General features: G+C 46.2%; 1 protein-coding gene across 2 annotated transcripts; it reads right to left on the bottom strand.

Moving 5' to 3' along the window:
• Nucleotides 1-8,378: 8,378 nt before the first annotated feature.
• On the bottom strand, nt 8,379-19,216 carry krtcap3 (keratinocyte associated protein 3). Of its 2 annotated transcripts, XM_079496796.1 has the most exons (7): nt 19,033-19,216; nt 17,498-17,682; nt 13,457-13,516; nt 12,576-12,767; nt 9,920-10,054; nt 9,709-9,810; nt 8,379-9,198 (listed from the first exon to the last, which is right to left on the bottom strand). In XM_079496796.1, exons 1-6 carry the CDS (start codon nt 19,043-19,045, stop codon nt 9,712-9,714), a joined length of 684 nt encoding a protein of 227 aa, XP_079352922.1. In that variant the 5' UTR covers nt 19,046-19,216; the 3' UTR covers nt 8,379-9,198; nt 9,709-9,711. The 2 variants fall into 2 exon arrangements, with proteins under 2 accessions (XP_079352922.1, XP_079352921.1); XM_079496795.1 differs by having other exon boundaries at nt 8,379-9,810.
• Between the last annotated feature and the right edge of the window lie 282 nt (nt 19,217-19,498).

The raw sequence follows: 19,498 nt of genomic DNA on the forward strand, positions 1-19,498 counted from the left end.
AACCAAATCAGGGTAGCACCAAGAGGACATCTCTGTCTCCACTGTATCAGAGTCTGGATGTCAACCAGAACAATGGGATGTTGGATATCTACCAGAACTACATACTTTGGTTCTACTGATGCAAACAGTCAAGCGTCTACAAGGACTAAACCAGACAAGGACTAAACCAGCTTCCATCAGAAATCAAAAACACAAAGTGACTGGCCCTTGATAACACCCATAATGTTGCCAATATCAGCCTCTGCAGAGTTGTTTACCATTATGCTGATTATCATCTCTGCCAGGCTGAAAGGCTGGGAGGTAGAGATAAAGTTTTCACCCGTCCGTCTGTCTGTGTCCATAGGCCCGTCTGTCCCTGTAGGCCCGTCTGTCCATCTGTGTCCTTAGGCCCATCCGTCCGTCCGTCTGTAGACAGATAATCTCGGATACAGGACAAAACATAGCACGCACATTCCTAGTACACCAAGGAAGAACCTTGATTCTTCCTATGCCTCACGTTTTGGCCTATCATTCTTGACAATCAAACATCGTTTTCCTCTGGATTCCTTGAATCACCCCAACCTTTCCACCATTTTGTGGATCAACATGTATCGGATTTATCCTATATACCATTTCGACTCGCTATGCCTTACAAAGTCTGCGGGAGATTGATTTTTTTTGTTTTACAAAAAGGCCACAAATCATTCACTCAACCACAGCATCAGATCTAATTTTGCCTCTAAACACAGAGCCTAAAGTGATTTCACTTCCACCCACAGGGGACACTACAAATGCTATGTCACTATGTTTTGCAGGAATGTCATATATATCTTTCACCAAATTTGGTACCATGAGTCATGTGGCAATGACCGTCAAACAGGGGTTTGATACTGACCGTCAAACAGGGGTTTGATACTGACCGTCAAACAGGGGTTTGATACTTCACACACATTCAGGAAAGCATTATAGGTCACCGAAGAAGCTAAGGTTGTAGCAAGTCAGGTTGCTGGGGAGACGGAAGTAATTGCAACAGCAGTTGTGAAAGATGTTGAACTTACGGTAGAGACTGGTGTTGAGGTAGCAGAGAGGCAGCTGTTGATCTTTAGGCTCAGAACAACTAGTGTCTCAAGTAAAGTGTTAACAGCGGTATCGCAAACTCCCAGGAATGGGGAGAGTGTATAGTGTCAACAGGGATCCGGAACCAGGCGTACAGGAGCCTGAAGCACCACCAATAAACGCTTGTCTTAAGCTTTAATTCTGGTTACTGGTATGTTCCATTTGTCCCAGAATATGCAATGAATCCAGGGCAAAGTAGCAGGGGGGGACAAGTCGGACATCCCGTTAGTCAGTCCTGTGTGACAGGTTAAGACTCAGCCATGCTGCGGGTTAAAAATCACCGTGGCCCCCCGACATGTGTGGCAGGTTACAACTAATCCGTGCTGCGGGTTAGGAATCACCCGTGGGCCGTGGCTTCCTGTGGTTAGGGTTTGGGACAGTTAGTAAGGTGTAATTGAGTGGGCCTCTTCTAATAAAAAGGTTCGGGGTTAAATGAAGAAAATGAACTACAAGATTTCTCATGAAGTTGTAAATAGAATGAATATATTTTAATTAAAATAAGAAAAAGTGTGATAGAAAACAAAGGAAACGCAAGGGAAAAAATAAGCAAAAGGAAAAAATCTTAGCTAAAAGAAAAGAAAACCTTTTGTTGAAGGTATTGATTGTCTAGCATGACAAGGCTGCAGTCCAGGAGCGGTAAGTGTAGCGTGTTTTGTTTATGGGGGGGCCTATGGAGGACGATTTGGTACACTGAACCTTTCCCCCCCATTTGTTCCTTGGAATTGAAGTGCATGTTCTAAGTTTTGTCTGCATCCCTAAAGACATAACGAGAGCCAAAATGATGGAATGTTGGGAGACAGAGAACATAGCTGACAAGGAAGGTGACACCGCTAAGGGTGCAGAACGACTGGGGACAAGCCACACTAAAACACTAACACTAAAAGCCACACTAACAGCCGAGTGCAGTAGCCCAAAACGCCTAGACAATACTGATAAAGCAGATAATATCACTTGGGCCATGAAGGCATTATTTAGCCGTGACAGAACATGTTCCATTGCAAAAGGTTTGCAACAAAAAAAAGTCAGTGGAACGAATGGATGCAGTGTCATATACCTTACTGCAGAACAAGAGGGTGCAGGGCTTTGGTTTCGCTGTACCCACCCCTTGCCTTTCCCTTTGCTTTTCTCACAGGACAGTGATTAAAAAGTACTGGAGCCTTTGGCCTCCGAGGTAGTGGAGGGTGAGAGGTCAATGTCATTTTTCAGTTATCACAGGGTTCTTTTCACCTCCTCTCCTGTTCACGGGAGGTGTGTGTGTGTGGTGTCCGATCAGTGGGGTGAAGGATTGGGATCATGCCGATGGGCTGACGTTGGGCTGGTGGGTGGTGCCGTCTCCTCCTGGTCATGTTGAGCAGGGGGTGCAGGAGGGTGGTGTTGATGGAGCTGCTGTTGGAGTGGTGAGGTGTTCTCCACAGGGCTGATCTGACTGGACAGCTGGCTGAGCTGATCCGTGTTGGCCAGGGACTTGAGCATTGTGTTTTCAGTCTCCAGCACAGAGTTCCTCTCTTGTTGGTCCTTGATCTGTTCCTTCAACACCTCCATTTGCTCTTGAACGGCATACATGAGGTGACTCTTCACCAGGTCCATCGCCTTGCCAATCTTCTTATAGATGGCAACGACGCTGGCACTGGACACACTGTCCTCATCCCCATCTATGTCAATAGGGGGGCCAAACTGGCTGTCGACAGTGGGAGTGGCCAGGCCGAGGCTTTCTGAGATGTAAGGCTTCATGTCATCTTTTTGGCATGAAGTGTCAGTGCTGGGCTGAGGTAGGACAGCAGACTTCTGCTTCCTGTTGTTTTCCGCTTGGCTGCTCAAGTCAACAGGAAGACACACCGGGGAACCTCCACAAGCTCCCTGGGCGAGTCCTCCTGTGCTGGGAGCTTGGCCTAGCATGGCTGGAGGGTATATGTATGTGGTGGTGGAAGGGGTGACAGTGGACGCTGGAGGGACCCCTGGTGGCACTGCCTCCCCAGTCCCACCCTGAGCCTCCATGCCTAACCCCTGAGCTCCAGGACCTGTAGGGGTGATGACAGGCGAGGGCCCCTGGCTAGCTGGAGGCCTAGCAGAGAGGGATGACAGCTGGCTGAGCTGGTCCGTGTTGAGCAGGGACTTGAGCAAGTTGTTCTCATGCTCCAGCACAGAGTTCCTCTCGTGCTGCTCCTTGATCTGCTCCTTCAGAACCTCCACTTCCTCCTGCACAGCATTCATGAGATGACTCTTCACCAGGTCCAACGCCTGTTCAATCTTGTTATCAATGGCAACAACACTGGCATGGGACTCACTGCCCTCTTCTATAGCAATAGGGATGTTAAACAAGCTATCGTCAGTGGGAGTGGGTGGGCCGACACTATCTAACATGAAAGGCTTCATGCCGTCTTTCTCCATCAGGGAGTCGGTGCTGGGTTGATGTATGAAGTCAGACGTCTGCCCGCTGAATCCATCAGGGAGAACCACTGGAGCCCCTCCCTGGGCGAGTCCTCCTGTGATTTGTGTCTGGCTCAGGACGCCTGGAGGGGGGTTGGTGGTGCTAGGCACTGTGGCAGTCACATTCTGGACATTGATGTGTGTGGTGGTGGTGGCAGGAGGGATGCCTGGTTGCACAGAGTCCATTGATGCCCCACTGTCCACCTGGACCTGGACGCTCTGGGTTGAAGCTGCGTCCCTACCCTGAGCCACCATGTCCAACCCCTGAGCTTCGGAGACCACAGCGGTTATGACAGGCAAGGGCCCCTGGCTACCTGTAGGCCACACAGAGAGGCCTTTGAGCAACGTGTTCTCATACTCCAGCACAGAGTTCTTCTCATACTGCTCCTTGATCTTCTCCTTCAACACCTCTACCTCCTCCCGCACAGCATATGTAAGGTGATTCTTCACCAGATCCAACGCCTGTTCAATCTTGTTATCAATGGCGACAACACTGGCATCGGATGTACTCTCGTCTTCCCCATCTAAGTCAGCAGGGATGTGAGACTTGCTTTCAACAGTGGGAGTGGGTGGGCAGAGGCTTTCGGAAATAAAAGGCTTCGTGCCATCTTTCTCCGACCGGGCATCAGCTCTGGGTTGAGGTAGAAAGTCATACGTCTGCCTGCTGTCTTCTGCCTGGCTGCTGAGGGCCACAGAAAGCCCTAACGGGGCCCCTCCATGGGCTCCCTGATCCTGGATGAGTCCTCCTGCACTGGGTGTTTGGCCTAGCACATCTGGAGGTGTGTGTGTGGTGCTAGTTGGCACTGTCACATTCTGGACACTGCTGTGCATGGTGGTTGCAGGGGTGACAGAAGATGGAGGGACTGGTGGCACTGAGCCCATTGAGGCCTCACTGCCCACGTGGACTGAGGCTGCTTCCCCACCCTGAGCCACCATGCTCAGCCCCTGACGTCCGGGGCCCGCAGGGGGGATAACAGGTGAGGGCCCCTGGTTAGCTGGAGGCCCCACAGAGAAGGATGCCATGGGTAGGTTCTGAGTGTTTGAGCCCTGTGGCTGGAGTGTGGATAAGTGCTGCTGTTGGTAGTCCAGTGGACTACCTGACATTCCTCCGTCATGTTGAACAAGGGGGACGTTGTCAGGAGCAGAAGGGTGGTGGTAGAGCTGCTGGGGCCTCTGCCAGCTGATCTGATTTGACAGCTGGCTGAGCTGATCTGTGTTGGCCCGGGACTTGAGCAATGCATTCTCGAGTTCCAGCGAAGAGTTCCTCTTGTACAGCTCTTTGATTTGCTCCTTCAACACCTCCTCCCGGAAGGCGTACATAAGGTTACTCTTCACCATGTGTAGCGCCTGATCAATCTTGTTGCAAATATCGGGTCCAAACAGGCTGTCTGGCAGGCGGAAGCTGTCTCTGAGTAAAGAGTTCATGTCACCTTTCTCTGACAGGATGCCGGTACTGGACTGAGGTAAGACAGACTTCCGTCTACTGTCTTCTGACTGGCTGCTACAGCTGACAGGAAGACCCCCTCCAGGGGATCCCTCCCCACCCTGAGCCATCATGCCCAGGCCCTGGGCTCCGGGGACCAGTGGGGTTAGGACAGGTGATGGCTCCTGGCTAGCTGGAGGCCCCACGGAGGGGGGTGCCATGGGGAGGTTCTGAGTATTTGAGCCCTGTGGCTGGAGAGGGGCAAACTGCTGCTGTTGGTGGTCAGGATGGCCACCTGCCATGCCATCGGCTTGAGATGAGTAGGCAAACTGAGATTTCTGCAGCATGGCGCTATAGGATGCACCATCATCATTGAGGCTGCTTGGGTGGTGTTGGGGTATATTGACCTGGGCATGTTGAGGGTGGTGGGGCACTGCAGTTGGATATCCAGTGGGCTGGAGGGCATTTGCCCCACTCCCAATCTGGGAGGCTATGCCATAGCTTTGCTGCAAGGTGTGGTGGGCAGCCGATTGGCCACTGTCAGCAGAGACAGTACTAGGAATGACCACAGAGCCATCCCTGTCCACATTGTGTTCCAGGGTCACAGCATGCTTTATATCAGTCCTGCTACAAGATACCCCTGAATCCCGCCCATAGAACTCTGTGCACGTCCATCTGCCCCGTGGGAAGGGAATTGTAATGACCCTGAAACGAGAATTAGAGGTGGTGGTGGTTGACATTGTCGGAGTCGAGCTCGAAATAGAAGGCCGACGTGCAGGTGGCACAGGCACACCTCCTCCTCCACTTTCACCTGAGACCCCCCCGTTGACAGGACCTATTGATGCCGGTTGGCCCTCCTGGTGTTCCCCTGCGTTGTTCAACGTTCCCTCGGACAAGCTCTGGTTACACACACCTAGGTCGGCTCGAGAAATGTCGGCGTCCTCCGTCTGAGACTCATCCGGGTCGTCATGGCTTTCGATGTCATCCGTGATGCTACTGGCCGCCTCCTGAACATTTGTGATCTGGAAGCAGCTCCTTCTATTAGGCATGTTGGGAGTGTGTGTGCTGGTCGTCTATCTCCAGATAGCGAAAACGTGTTCTGTATAAATTCAAGGGGAACCAATTCACAGGTGGTAGTAAACTCCACCTCTGTCTCGCTCTCATAACTGCGTGGCTTCTTTGTGGAACTCAAACGTCATGTGGCGAGTCTAAGATGTAGGTCATGTATGACGTATCCATGACATATGATTCCATATTTGGCAGTGTCTATTATATTACGTACAGCAAATAGTGCAGGGCCTGTCCAGAGATATGAGGCTATTGAAATGCTCAGATTTACAGTATGATGGAACTTATCTAGAGCACTATAAGCAATTAGCGTATTTCCATTAGGGCCACCATCCTCCAAAAAATAATAGTTCAAAATACATTTTCACACAGATCGAGTGTAATCCAGCCCTATATTCAATATTGCATTGATGAGAGCAATGGTCAGTGGTCACAGTTATGGTCACAACAGTGTTAAAACACTGCTGTAACCCAGCCCCTACATGTGTATGTGTGCAATCTATTTTTTTGTTTTTTGTTTGGGGGGGGTGACTATTCTCATGGCAGACTTCTGAACAGTGTTCATGCCAAGTTTGGTGGGGATTGGAGCAACGGTGTGCCAGGGGCCCCTGCTGTGACTATTGTCTTGAGTGGACAGTGTTTTTGGCAAGTATGGTGAGGTTTGGAGCAAGCAGCATTGATTCAGTATGTCAAAAGCGTGCTGCGACAAGGCCAGCTTCTACTGGAATCAAGTAACCGCCATCCAACAAAATATCCCATATTTCAGAACATGAAGCTTGTACCCCAACTTCCAGACCAAGACTTGGGAACTTTACTGGATGCTTCTTGCAGACCATTTCTTGCACACAAAAACACCTAGCTCATCTGGGCCGTTCCTTTGTGTTCTAGACAATGCTTTTTTCCCCTTTCGCATTAACTCATCTGTAGCTAGCATGCAGCCCTCAGCTGGACCACCAACGTGTGAATGGCCACACACACACACACACACACACACACACACACACACACACACACACACACACACACACACACACACACACACACACACACACACACACACACACACACACACACACACACACACACACACACACACACACACACACACACACACACACACACACACAACGTGGATGTTACTTTTAGCTGGGTCCCAATTCGTTAAAATCTTGCACAAGTTTTTGATCTTTGGCATGGTGTGGGCATAAGGTTTTCAAAAACCATCGCAAACAAGTTGGGCTCGCCCCCTAGTGGTCCGTTTGCAATGAATCCAATGCTGGCCTATTTAACATAGGATTCATTGCAAACGAACCACTAGGGGGCGAGCCCAACTCGTTTGCGATGGTTTTTGAAAACCATGCCAAAAATCAAAAACTTGTCACCAAGTGCATAATTGTTATGATTTTTTATGTATTAAATCCCAGTTTATAGGCATTTTAAGCTCACGGCAGCCATCATGGATGCCATCTTGAAAATGATGCCTTTCCAGAAGTTATTTTCCCCCAATTTTTAGTATAAGAAATGTGAATCCTTCAAAACCGCTCTCAAAGAGCAGACAGGCGGCTGCAATTCGAAATGGGCTCCTGTAAACACTGTACACGTTGTCCCTGTTTTTTGAGGGGCGCTAGCCCCTCCTATATCCAGCTTTTGGTGTGTGTGCACAAACATTAAAATGCCATTAACAAGGGACAATTTTGAGTGTTTGTGTAAACACAAACATTGATGACGAAGGAGAGGACACAAATTGTGATTGGCCAGAATGAGATGAGGGACAATATGACGTAAATGTTCATTGTCAATGGCGTTTTTAAAACAAACATTGAACTAAAAACAAACATTAAACCTGTAGGGGCTAGTGCCCCTCAAAAATATGATAAGAGCGCCCCTCACATCACACGGGTGTGATTTTTTATTACTGTACGATATATTTTTGAGGGGAAATAGCCCCTCCTATGTCCAGCTTTTGGTGTGTGTAACACAAACATTAAACGTCATTGACAATGGACAATTTGGAGTGTTTGTGTTAACACAAACATTGATGACGAAGGTGAGGACGCAAATTGTGATTGGCCGGAATGAGATGATGTATGATGATGGGTGCCACTCACTTCACATGGGTGTGATTGTTTTGCATAGAAGTGCATATTTGTATGTCTTTAAATGTTCTGATGAATTGAAAATGGATGACCCTGATATAAGTCTTAGTGCTTTTCCTGGTTTTATCATCGTAGCAGATTTTGTACTTTCGCTGAACTGTACCCATTCTACAAACTGTTAATTAAATATTCAATCAGCAATGATATGTTCTCTCTCAACCAATTATGTGAGCATAAAGTGGACGACGATAAAGGTTGTTTACTTTAAAAAGCCATTTTTAATTTTCTTTTAAATGACACATTTCACACAGAATTCATGTGTTTGGAGGATATAAAATACCTGAATATTATACATACAACTTATTACGTGCAGGAATTTACCATTATAAAATCAAGGGAATAACTAAACGAACACCCTTCATGTACATCATTATCGTTATCATCATCCAATCACAAGACAAAACAATATAAAAACATGTTTGCTTATGTTAGCGTACAGTGATATGTTAGTGTACAGTGCAATTTTTAAAACCACAGTCTGATCTCAGAACTGTACCAGTACAGTAGGACATTTACACAGTAAGATACAGTACATACAAAAATGAATACAAAATAATGACAAATATCTTTGGCTGAAATGATAGATCATATACACTTACAGGTAACTCATACAGGTAAAGTCAACTCACCCTCCTTCATAAACCCAACTTACTTTAATACGGACTGGGAGTCAGGGGACAGCAAGATTATGATTTTGCCTTGAGCGACACTACACACCGTTAAGTGCGCACGCCGCACACGCATGCACATACATGCACACAGTGTAAAACAGATTATTATGGCTTATGACTGAAAAGTATACACTGCGGAATCATCAGTGTTCATTTCAACCAGAATGTGAAACTGGACCTTCTCATAGTTACATTAACACACACACATCGATCTGAACACATCAATGATGTGTTCACGTGTGACTCCAGCGGGAGGCATGCGTTAGTCCGACATACGTGGCCGGTTGAGACTCACCCGTGGCTTCTGCAGTTCCATGTGCGGTTATGGTTAGAAATGTTGGAATCTAAAAAAAAAAATCTAAAAAAAAAAAAGAAATGTTGGATTATTGGGATGTCGGACTAACGCTACGCACCTGCCTCCAGCACAGTACTGTCCGTTACCCTAGAGAATATGAACAAAGACAATGGTAAACTAAGACTCCCAAACTTTGACCATTTTCCTGTATCTGTGCGATGTGGGTGCCCACCCCTTTAGGAGACCAGAAGCACACGTTCACAGCACTTGAGCTCACCAAATGGGATGGGGAGATGAGGGGATGGGGACAGCGTCACCAAATGGGGTGGGGAGATGAGGGGATGGGGACAGCGAGAGGCAACCATGCTCACTTACTGTAGAAGAACATTTTGTGCACCATTTTTAGTGGCGAGGCATGGGATTGGCTATCTTGGTCATATTAATGATCTTTGGTGTGAATATGGTTACAGGGATGTAGTCTATGGGTGTACTGGTTGTAGTGATGGTAGTTTATCAGTGTACTGGGATGAAGTGATGGTAATCTGTGCTTCCTGCATTTGCTGTATACAGTACCAATCAGGCATCAGCGGTGTAGCGCTGGCCAATCAGACTTTGGCCCTGGGTGGGGAACTCAGTGTCTGCTAAGCTCCTATTGGCCAAACTCTCTTCCTCCAACTGGGGAGAGAGAAAAGAGAGATGGAGAATAGAGGCATGAGAAATGGAGAAGAGAGCGAGAACACAGTACAAAAACTGAGATCACACACACACATGCACATGTACACACCTGCTCTTTGATGTAGCTGTGACCACAGGGTCCCAGCCCTCTGAGAATCAAACCCACATGGAAACACCACACGGACACAACAGCTTCAAGTCCTGCAAGCAACGCACTGGGAATCCACATCGCAAGGGTGGTGTCCTGAGAGAAACAGGAGAGAGAGGGAGGATGAATACAGAGAAGAGTTATTATGGATATAGAGGAGAGAGAAAGTGATGGATAGAAATATGATATGAGAGAGGGACAGATACAGAGAAGAGAGAACAGATGCAGAGTAGAGAATGAAGAGTATATCATAATGAAATGATGATACTAAAAATGGTGTAGTCTTAGACGATGAGATCTCTGCCTACTGATATTTATTCATTTACCGGTAAATTCAACGTAACTGGGTGCAAACAATTCTGTAATTTAAAAAATACGGTATATGACGTTATTCGTGTAAAATAAAGTAAAATCTGAGTTGCTGGTGGCAGAAGGCATTGCAGCATGTATGACATTGTCTAGATAGTAGCTACAGGGCAGAGTAAAAAAACAACATTTATATCGTGAATATAGCAGACCTACAAGCTCATAACGCAACACGATGCAACGTGTTGAGAGCTTGAACATTGGCTAGTTTCACTAATTTTGTACATCACTGTTAAACAACTAAGTATAGTATAATACAGGGATTACAAGTGATTAACACGTTAATCGTCCGGGGGTATTTAGGACCATTAAATCAGACCACCCGGGGGTATTTAGGACCATTAAATCAGAGCGCCCAGCAATCTACAGCAACGGAGCACATTTAGCGACGCACCAGGCGCTATCCCGGATGTAGCTGAAGTAGCTTGATGTAGCCAAAACACTCCCAAGGCGATCATCAACAACGGGAGGTATGATTAATTCTAACGCGACTAGCGTTGGGACCGCGATGGGCCGTCTAACACATAATCTTTGCTTAGAATTGGACGGAATGATTTAGATCAAGAGTTATTCACGTTTTAAGATGTTCGATCTGATCGGCTAAAATGGGGGGGAACATTTTCGATGACGTCCCAACCGGAAATGACATCGAATGTTGCCCAACAGATGCTCCCAGCCTGTGGAGCGATGCGATCGGTTTTGATATCAATAAATCTCCGTCCTTTTATTAATTTCGGTCCCGAGTGCTGGTCGTTACTATTTGATAGGACGGAGAACTCCGTTTATGCCGCTCGGGGTGTTAATCAGATAAATCGATTATAAATAATCTATACATGAATATAAACTTGTTCTTGATTAATCGATTAACCTACATGACGTCTCTGTCAGGTGGAAACCTCATACAGTATGTCCAAAACAGTTACTTTTCACGATTAAAATTCAAAAACATCGAAGATAGCAGATCGGAGCAGCGTTTCAAGCTTGCTTGTATGATCAAGTAGTGTTAAAAAACACAAAGTTAAAATATGGAGATAATTGGTTTCTGCCCGACAGCAACCATGAGAAAGATTTAAGTCGGTTATTGGTTCGAAATGTCGGTTTCAATATATTTTGGGTTAATTGCCCAGCCCTACTGGCGCCTGGCGTGTCTTCTCAGATCATTGACAGGAGAGATGGGGACTCGCATAGATCTCAGATCATTGCCAGGAGAGATGGGGACTCACATAGATCTCAGATCATTGACAGGAGAGATGGGGACTCACATAGATCTCAGATCATTGACAGACAGGAGAGACTCCGTCAGATTGCGGCAGTATTGAGTTCACAAGTTCCCTCCTCCTACCTGGATCTGGTCTCTCTCAAGCAGAAACGATAAACCGGAAGCAGCGGGACAAGAATGATGATATCTCCATAATAATTTCGAGTTGTAGTCCTGTTAGGTTGCGTTTACATTTGCACTGTGGCACAGCTTCAATATGTCACCAGTCTCGCGTTGATCCCGCCTCTAGCAGCTGCGTACGGCCGTGTCTCTCTCTGGTCAGAAATGGCTCGGAGTACATCGTCTCTGCCCGAGAGGGACCAGATGGGAGCAGGAGGAGGAACTCACTGCTGCCACCAGCTGGCGGAGTCAGGTTAGGAGAGATGGGGACTCACACAGATCTCAGATCATTGACAGACAGGAGAGATGGGGACTCACATAGATCTCAGATCATTGACAGACAGGAGAGATGGGGACTCACATAGATCTCAGATCATTGACAGACAGGAGAGATGGGGACTCACACAGATCTCAGATCATTGACAGACAGGAGAGATGGGGACTCACACAGATCTCAGATCATTGACAGACAGGGGAGATGGGGACTCACATAGATCTCAGATCATTGACAGACAGGAGAGATGGGGACTCACACAGATCTCAGATCATTGACAGACAGGAGAGATGGGGACTCACATAGATCTCAGATCATTGACAGGAGAGATGGGGACTCACACAGATCTCAGATCAGTGACAGACAGGAGAGATGGGGACTCACACAGATCTCAGATCATTGACAGACAGGAGAGATGGGGACTCACACAGATCTCAGATCATTGACAGACAGGAGAGATGGGGACTCACACAGATCTCAGATCAGTGACAGACAGGAGAGATGGGGACTCACACAGATCTCAGAACATTGACAGACAGGAGAGATGGGGACTCACACAGATCTCAGATCAGTGACAGACAGGAGAGATGGGGACTCACGTAGATCCTGGTGGTGTCGAAGGGACACTGGGCCTGGATGGGAGAGCGGGCGTCCTCTGCCGTGTAATTACAGCCCTGCATTAAGACCCGCCCCTCACTGGCCACTGTGAGACTGATGGCCAATAGGATGCCGATGCTGCACGCCGCCGACAGCAGTGCATTGAAAAATGAAATGACCAGGAGTCCTATGTGCTACAGAGAGAGTGAGATAGGGTGTGTGACAAACTTTTAGGGTAGCACGTTTTGGGGATATTAAAAGTGTGTGTGTGTGTGTGTGTCCAGGATTTTGTGTTATTCTTTTAGTCTAAGGGCTATATCTTGCGCCACCCCATAACCCTTATCCCTAAAATAATTTGCAATTTTTTACTATTTAAAAAAAAAACTTTTAAAATAGTTCAAATAGCCGATCTACAAGCTCACAATGTCTCGATGTAGATCGGCTAGTTGAGCTATTTTAAAATGTTTTTTAAAATAGTACAAAATGGCAAATACGTTTAGGGATAAGGGATAAGGGATAAGGGTGGCGCAAGATGGAGCCCTCTATGTCTGACTGCACCTCGGGCTGTTTACATTTCTGTCTAATAAAGTATTCAATAAAATCAAATGGGTGTGTCAACCACAAGTAGAATTTGAGAAATAGACATCGTGAGGACAATATTCCTGGTCCTCACAAGTGAAATGTTATTTTTCTCATGGTTAAACTAGATTTTTAGGCTTTAGAATTAAGCATTTAGAGAAAGAGAATAAATGAACCAAAAGACAGAAATGTGAAGAAATGAAAAAAATAAAATATATTATAGATTGGAAATGTATGCAGGAAGAATACAGTATGTAAACAGTGAGATGTTTTGCAAATGTGTTGGCACGGTGCGTCATCTTACCAGCTTCCATACTGGGAGGTTTCTTGAGACCATGATGGCCATGATACCCGTGGCAATGCTCTGAAATATTCACATAACAAAACAAATGTGATATGGTGCAGCAGTCAGAATGGCCTGTTCAAGGAGGAAATGTTGAGCCGTAATTCCCCCCTAGCTGTTCTGTATAAAAGTACGAACACGTAATTAAATGGGGGCTTTGCTGCCCAGCTGATGTCTATGCGAAAGGGAAAGCTGGCAGGGCAGGACAGGTGTGACATCAGATCCACACAGAACCTTTCTGCCTCAAACCACTCCCTTTCTCTCAGTGTTTCGCATGACACCGTGGCTCCTCAGAGAGCCATCTAGAACAGAGTCCCTGTTAGTTAGTTAGTTAGTTAGACCCTGACGAAGACCTTTATCGGTCGAAACGCATAGGACTTTTATTATTTGCCTTGCTCATCAATAAACAAGATATATTTTGTGTCAGGTGAAACCTATAGTGAAACCTGACCAGTCACGACCTAGTCGACTTGCCAAATCTGCTTATTTCCAGCAAAACTTGGATTGTTTTTTTCCCCACAGTTGCTTGCCTGTTTTTTGGAGGTCGTTTAGCTACTACAATGAATGGAAAAGTGACTCTTTTACCTGCTTTTTACTAACACTAACATTACAAAGATGCCCAGAACATCGGGATGAACCTGTGTAGTTTATGGCTGCTCCAACAGTAGTGGCAACATTCCAAAATATCAAATGTCAAAATATCTACCGCGGTGGCTGAGACCAGACCAATGTGGCTGAGACCAGAGCCATAGTAAGGGGTGCACACACCACAGTTTGTGAACCACTGTCTGTGAGTATACTTCTATTCCACTACATCTCAAAGGCAAATATTGTACTTTTTACTCCACTATATCCATTTCACGTCACAGCTTTAGTTATTAAACGCACGGGTAGTTACTTTGCAGATTTAGATTAAGATTTAATGAAATGAAATATTATATTTTTGAAAATAGCAGATCTACAGCTCACAGGTCACATCGTTACACATTCCGAGCTTGGAGATCTGCCATTTTCGAATATCTTAAGGGACATTTCACCGGGGGAAGAAACTCCAGTCACTCACCAGTATTTGTAGTAGATAACAGTAGCACAATTTGAAATTTGCACTCTATGGCCAGAAAAATAATGAAGTCTGTGTGTTTGACTAGGGTTTGACTGCATTGCTGGGTTACTGCAATGACCACAATTCATTGGTGCACTGCCCCACTTTGTGGAGACACTGGAGAGCTAGAGACAACATGTAGTCCAGGAAGGAAGGAAGACCAATGCCTGACATCACAGGCATTTTGAAATACTAAAATATCTAAAACCACATATTATACAAACCTCAGGAAAGGGCAAAAAAACATTATGTTAATGAAGTTCAGAAGATTTGGAACAAAGGGGTGATGTGGCCCTTTAAGTATAAAATAGAGCGATAAGTGGATAATGATCAAATAGTTCAACAACAGTATGATTCTGAAAAGGAAATTCTTCATAATGAGTACTTTTACTTTTGTTGCTTGAAGTACATTCTAATGCCAATACGTTGTTACAAGTAAAAGTCCTGCATTCATAGGCTTAGCCTTACTAAGGTCAGAATATTTTTTACATTGTGCATTGCTACTTTTACTTAAATCCAGATTCTGTGTGCTGTAGTGGAGGTCAGTGTGGAGCAGGTGCAGGACTTCAGTAGGGAAAGGGAGCACCATAGGCAGGATGACAGGGTTGTGAACGGGGAGCTTCAGTAGGGAAAGGGAGCACCACAGGCAGGATGACATGGTTGTGAACGGGGAGCTTCAGTAGGGAAAGGGAGCACCATAGGCAGGATGACAGGGTTGTGAACGGGGAGCGGGGAGCTTCAGTAGGGAAAGGGAGCACCACAGGCAGGATGACAGGGTTGTGAACGGGGAGCTTCAGTAGGGAAAGGGAGCACCATAGGCAGGATGACAGGGTTGTGAACGGGGAGCTTCAGTAGGGAAAGGGAGCACCATAGGCAGGATGACAGGGTTGTGAACGGGGAGCTTCAGTAAGGAAAGGGAGCACCATAGGCAGGATGACAGGGTTGTGAACGGGGAGCTTCAGTAGGGAAAGGGAGCACCATAGGCAGGATGACAGGGTTGTGAACGGGGAGCTTCAGTAGGGAAAGGGAGCACCATAGGCAGGATGACAGGGTTGTGAACGGGGAGCTTCAGTAGGGAAAGGGAGCACCATAGGCAGGATGACAGGGTTGTGAACGGGGAGCTTCAGTAGGGAAAGGGAGCACCATAGGCAGGATGACAGGGTTGTGAACGGGGAGCTTCAGTAAGGAAAGGGAGCACCATAGGCAGGATGACAGGGTTGTGAACGGGGAGCTTCAGTAGGGAAAGGGAGCACCATAGGCAGGATGACAGGGTTGTGAACGGGGAGCTTCAGTAGGGAAAGGGAGCACCATAGGCAGGATGATAGGGTTGTGAACGGGGAGCTTCAGTAGGGAAAGGGAGCACCATAGGCAGGATGACAGGGTTGTGAACGGGGAGCTTCAGTAGGGAAAGGGAGCACCACAGGCAGGATGACAGGGTTGTGAACGGGGAGCTTCAGTAGGGAAAGGGAGCACCACAGGCAGGATGACAGGGTTGTGAACGGGGAGCTTCAGTAGGGAAAGGGAGCACCACAGGCAGGATGACAGGGCTGTGAACGGGGAGCTTCAGTAGGGAAAGGGAGCACCACAGGCAGGATGACAGGGTTGTGAACGGGGAGCTTCAGTAGGGAAAGGGAGCACCACAGGCAGGATGACAGGGTTGTGAACGGGGAGCTTCAGTAGGGAAAGGGAGCACCACAGGCAGGATGACAGGGCTGTGAACGGGGAGCTTCAGTAGGGAAAGGGAGCACCACAGGCAGGATGACAGGGTTGTGAACGGGGAGCTTCAGTAGGGAAAGGGAGCACCACAGGCAGGATGACAGGGTTGTGAACGGGGAGCTTCAGTAGGGAAAGGGAGCACCATAGGCAGGATGATAGGGTTGTGAACGGGGAGTCGGATTCAAGAAAGGAGTTTAAAAAGTCGCCATAGATACTCACTCACAGGATGTTGTTCTCAACATCCTGTAACCAAGAATAGGAGACTATAATTAATTCATTTTAATCCCTGTTGTGGGACGTAAATGTCATGTTCAGACTCAAATATTCACTTATTACCTACTACCTGTTGTGTATATATACATTCTGTCATCCTCTTTGATGTGTCCTTTGATTTGAAGATCAATTTCAGATATATCCGTCATCAAATTACCATCATCATCAACAATTGACAACGATAATCCACTATTACAAACAAAGTAATGGAGCCTGCCTGGGGCGACAGACAGTAACTGCCTTTCAGAATATACACTTGGCTGCGTTATGTTCGGACCAGTTGTGTCTTGCAACAGCAGTGCTGGGATGTTGTACTAAATCAAAGTTAGTTCACTGGTGGTCTCTATGCCCACAGTTTACAAGGACCTAGTGCATTTTAAGCGACTAGTGACTAGGTCATTAATTAACTGGGTATTACCATAATGCATGAACAGGAGGGCTGATTCAAGATCAATTTTCCCCACAAGTCTTGTATGTTTCATACAGTCGTGCTTCCTTGAGCACCGATCCCAGATCAGTACAGCCTTTCTCATACGATGGTTGAGATTACGAGAATAAATCCTTGGTCAAAACAAGGGATTGGGTTTTAACATATGAAACCGTCAGAAGTGACAACGATTAAGTTGGCAGCAGGGGAGTCAGCAGTGGTATTCCATCAGTCCATACAAACTGGGAGATTAAGGAAGGATGGATCTATGAACAAAGTAGCCTAAATTGGTGAGTTGCCTATAAAACAAGTAGAATATCAGAGGAACTCATTTTACTTAAAAGGAGCAAACCTTTAACGAAATGTCCTCTTCTTAAAAAACCTTGGAGGGTGGGGTTGGGGTTAGTAATACAAATCACTATAATATCTAGTAGAAATCATTGCATTTTGGTCAATATGTCATAGCCCCATTGCAGTAACTCACCAATATTCCAGAGGAAACAGAGATTATGTTGGCTGCAGTGTATTCAGTTGTAATTTGGTGCTTGGGTTTGGAAATATGACGGAGGATGTTGCCATGGACAATAGCTCCCAGGATGAAGTTAATATGGCCGACCAGGATGAGCATAAGACCCATTTTCATCAGCCTCGCTGGTCCCTTGTCCTTATCTGGAAGACAAAAACAAAACCTATTGTAGGTTAATAATGTAATTTCTGATCCAACAATTGGTCATGCAACAACTTCTTGTAGGAATAGGCTACACATTGTGGCTTTCAAACACATGGCCTACCATGAAATAAATTAAAACTTAACATAACAATGGCATTACTTACAACATGCTTCCCCACCCAAGCCCCAACAAATCCTCATTTCAAACAACTTAACAAATAACAATAAAACAATAGTTTACACTGAATCCCCCACCCACCCATTTCCCCCCTCACTGTAGGCTATATGTTTATTTTCCCTTTTCACCTCCTCTATGATGATTTCCTGCTTTTGGCTATATAGGAACTTTGTACGTCTCTAAATGTTATGAATCTGAATTGAACATGGTGGACCCTCTTGTAAACAAGTGTAATGCTTTATGGTGTCGTCCACAGTTAACAGTCTTGTATTAAGTTGTAATAGAAATGTACTGTAATTCTCCAAAGTTCCAAACTGTTAATAAATACTTCAATCAATCAACGTACAGTAGGGTGAAAGCCCAGCGGGCCAGTGGTACTAAAGTCCCTCCACGCCGCTGTCCAATGCGCACCCATGCAGGGCGCTACTCGAGTAAATAAATATGCTCAAGGTTAATATAGGCGTCGGCCTATCCCATCTGTTTCACATAGCAAACACAGACTACAGTAGGCGAATACACAACACCTGTCCTGGCTCAGTGTTTCATTCATCAGTTGAAAAGCTCAACGGATAGGCCTACTGTATTCCACTGTATGCAAAGGGCAGGTTATTTGCACACTGCATGCGCCTAAGTTATGACTATTAATTTTATTTTACCATAACTGCACGTACATGATCATCACTGATGCTTGCTAAACTATTTATTTAAAAGTTGAATTGGAGGATGAGATGTATCTTCTCGTTTTCAAGGGGTCCTAAATACATTATAGGCTACATTACATTAAAAAGAATCCCCTAAAACAAACAAGGACGTCGTAGCCTATGGTAATGCCTTAGCCCGTCTCCGGAGCCCCCGGGTTGAGCTCCTTTGGACCCCAAAAGTCATCAAAATGTCAGAAAACTTTAACGTAGGGTCCCGAGAGGGGCTAGTAATGCCTGTGATGATGAAAGGCTATCCTTCACCAGCCGGTCCGGTAGGCTACGTCCCGTACCAACCAGAACCCACCTAAATAATACACTATATCTAGTATCCGCCATTCAATGCAAAACGAAAATAAACTTTCATCACTAGACAGACACTGCACTACCACACGGTCCACTCCACTCCACTCCACACCACATGCATTTCATTTACAAATCAGAGTTCGAACAAGGAGTCAATCATCACTCACCAAAGGTACACATCTCTGTAGGTCTGAATACGTCCTCCGTGTAATGCTTCTAGTTCTATTATGAAGTATGATTTAGTAACGTAGATTATTTTTGCAGCGACGTCCAGCAAACAAATCAACACACACTGCTCTCATGCACTTCCTTTATCGTGACGTCACCGACCAGACTCACCTGCATGTGGCTCGGGACTGTGCACTTCCGAGGCTAGACAAGTTACTCATTAAGTTTCAATGTTAGAATGTTATCAGCAGTAACTGGATCCGTTCATAACCAAGATCTCGCAGTTTACATTCCTGCAGGTCGCCTATAGGCCAGTGTCCCCCCCAACCCCCCCCCCCCCCCTTTGCATTATGGTCAGTCAGACCAGAGTCACTCAGAACCCCCATTTGATGTAAAATGTGCTGTGTTAATTTAATTAAACAGTTACAGAGTCCATTTGGTTCCTATAAATAATTGAACTGGGGA

Source organism: Electrona antarctica (assembly GCF_951216825.1).
Source record: "Electrona antarctica genome assembly, chromosome: 3".
Taxonomy (NCBI): Eukaryota; Metazoa; Chordata; class Actinopteri; order Myctophiformes; family Myctophidae; genus Electrona; species Electrona antarctica.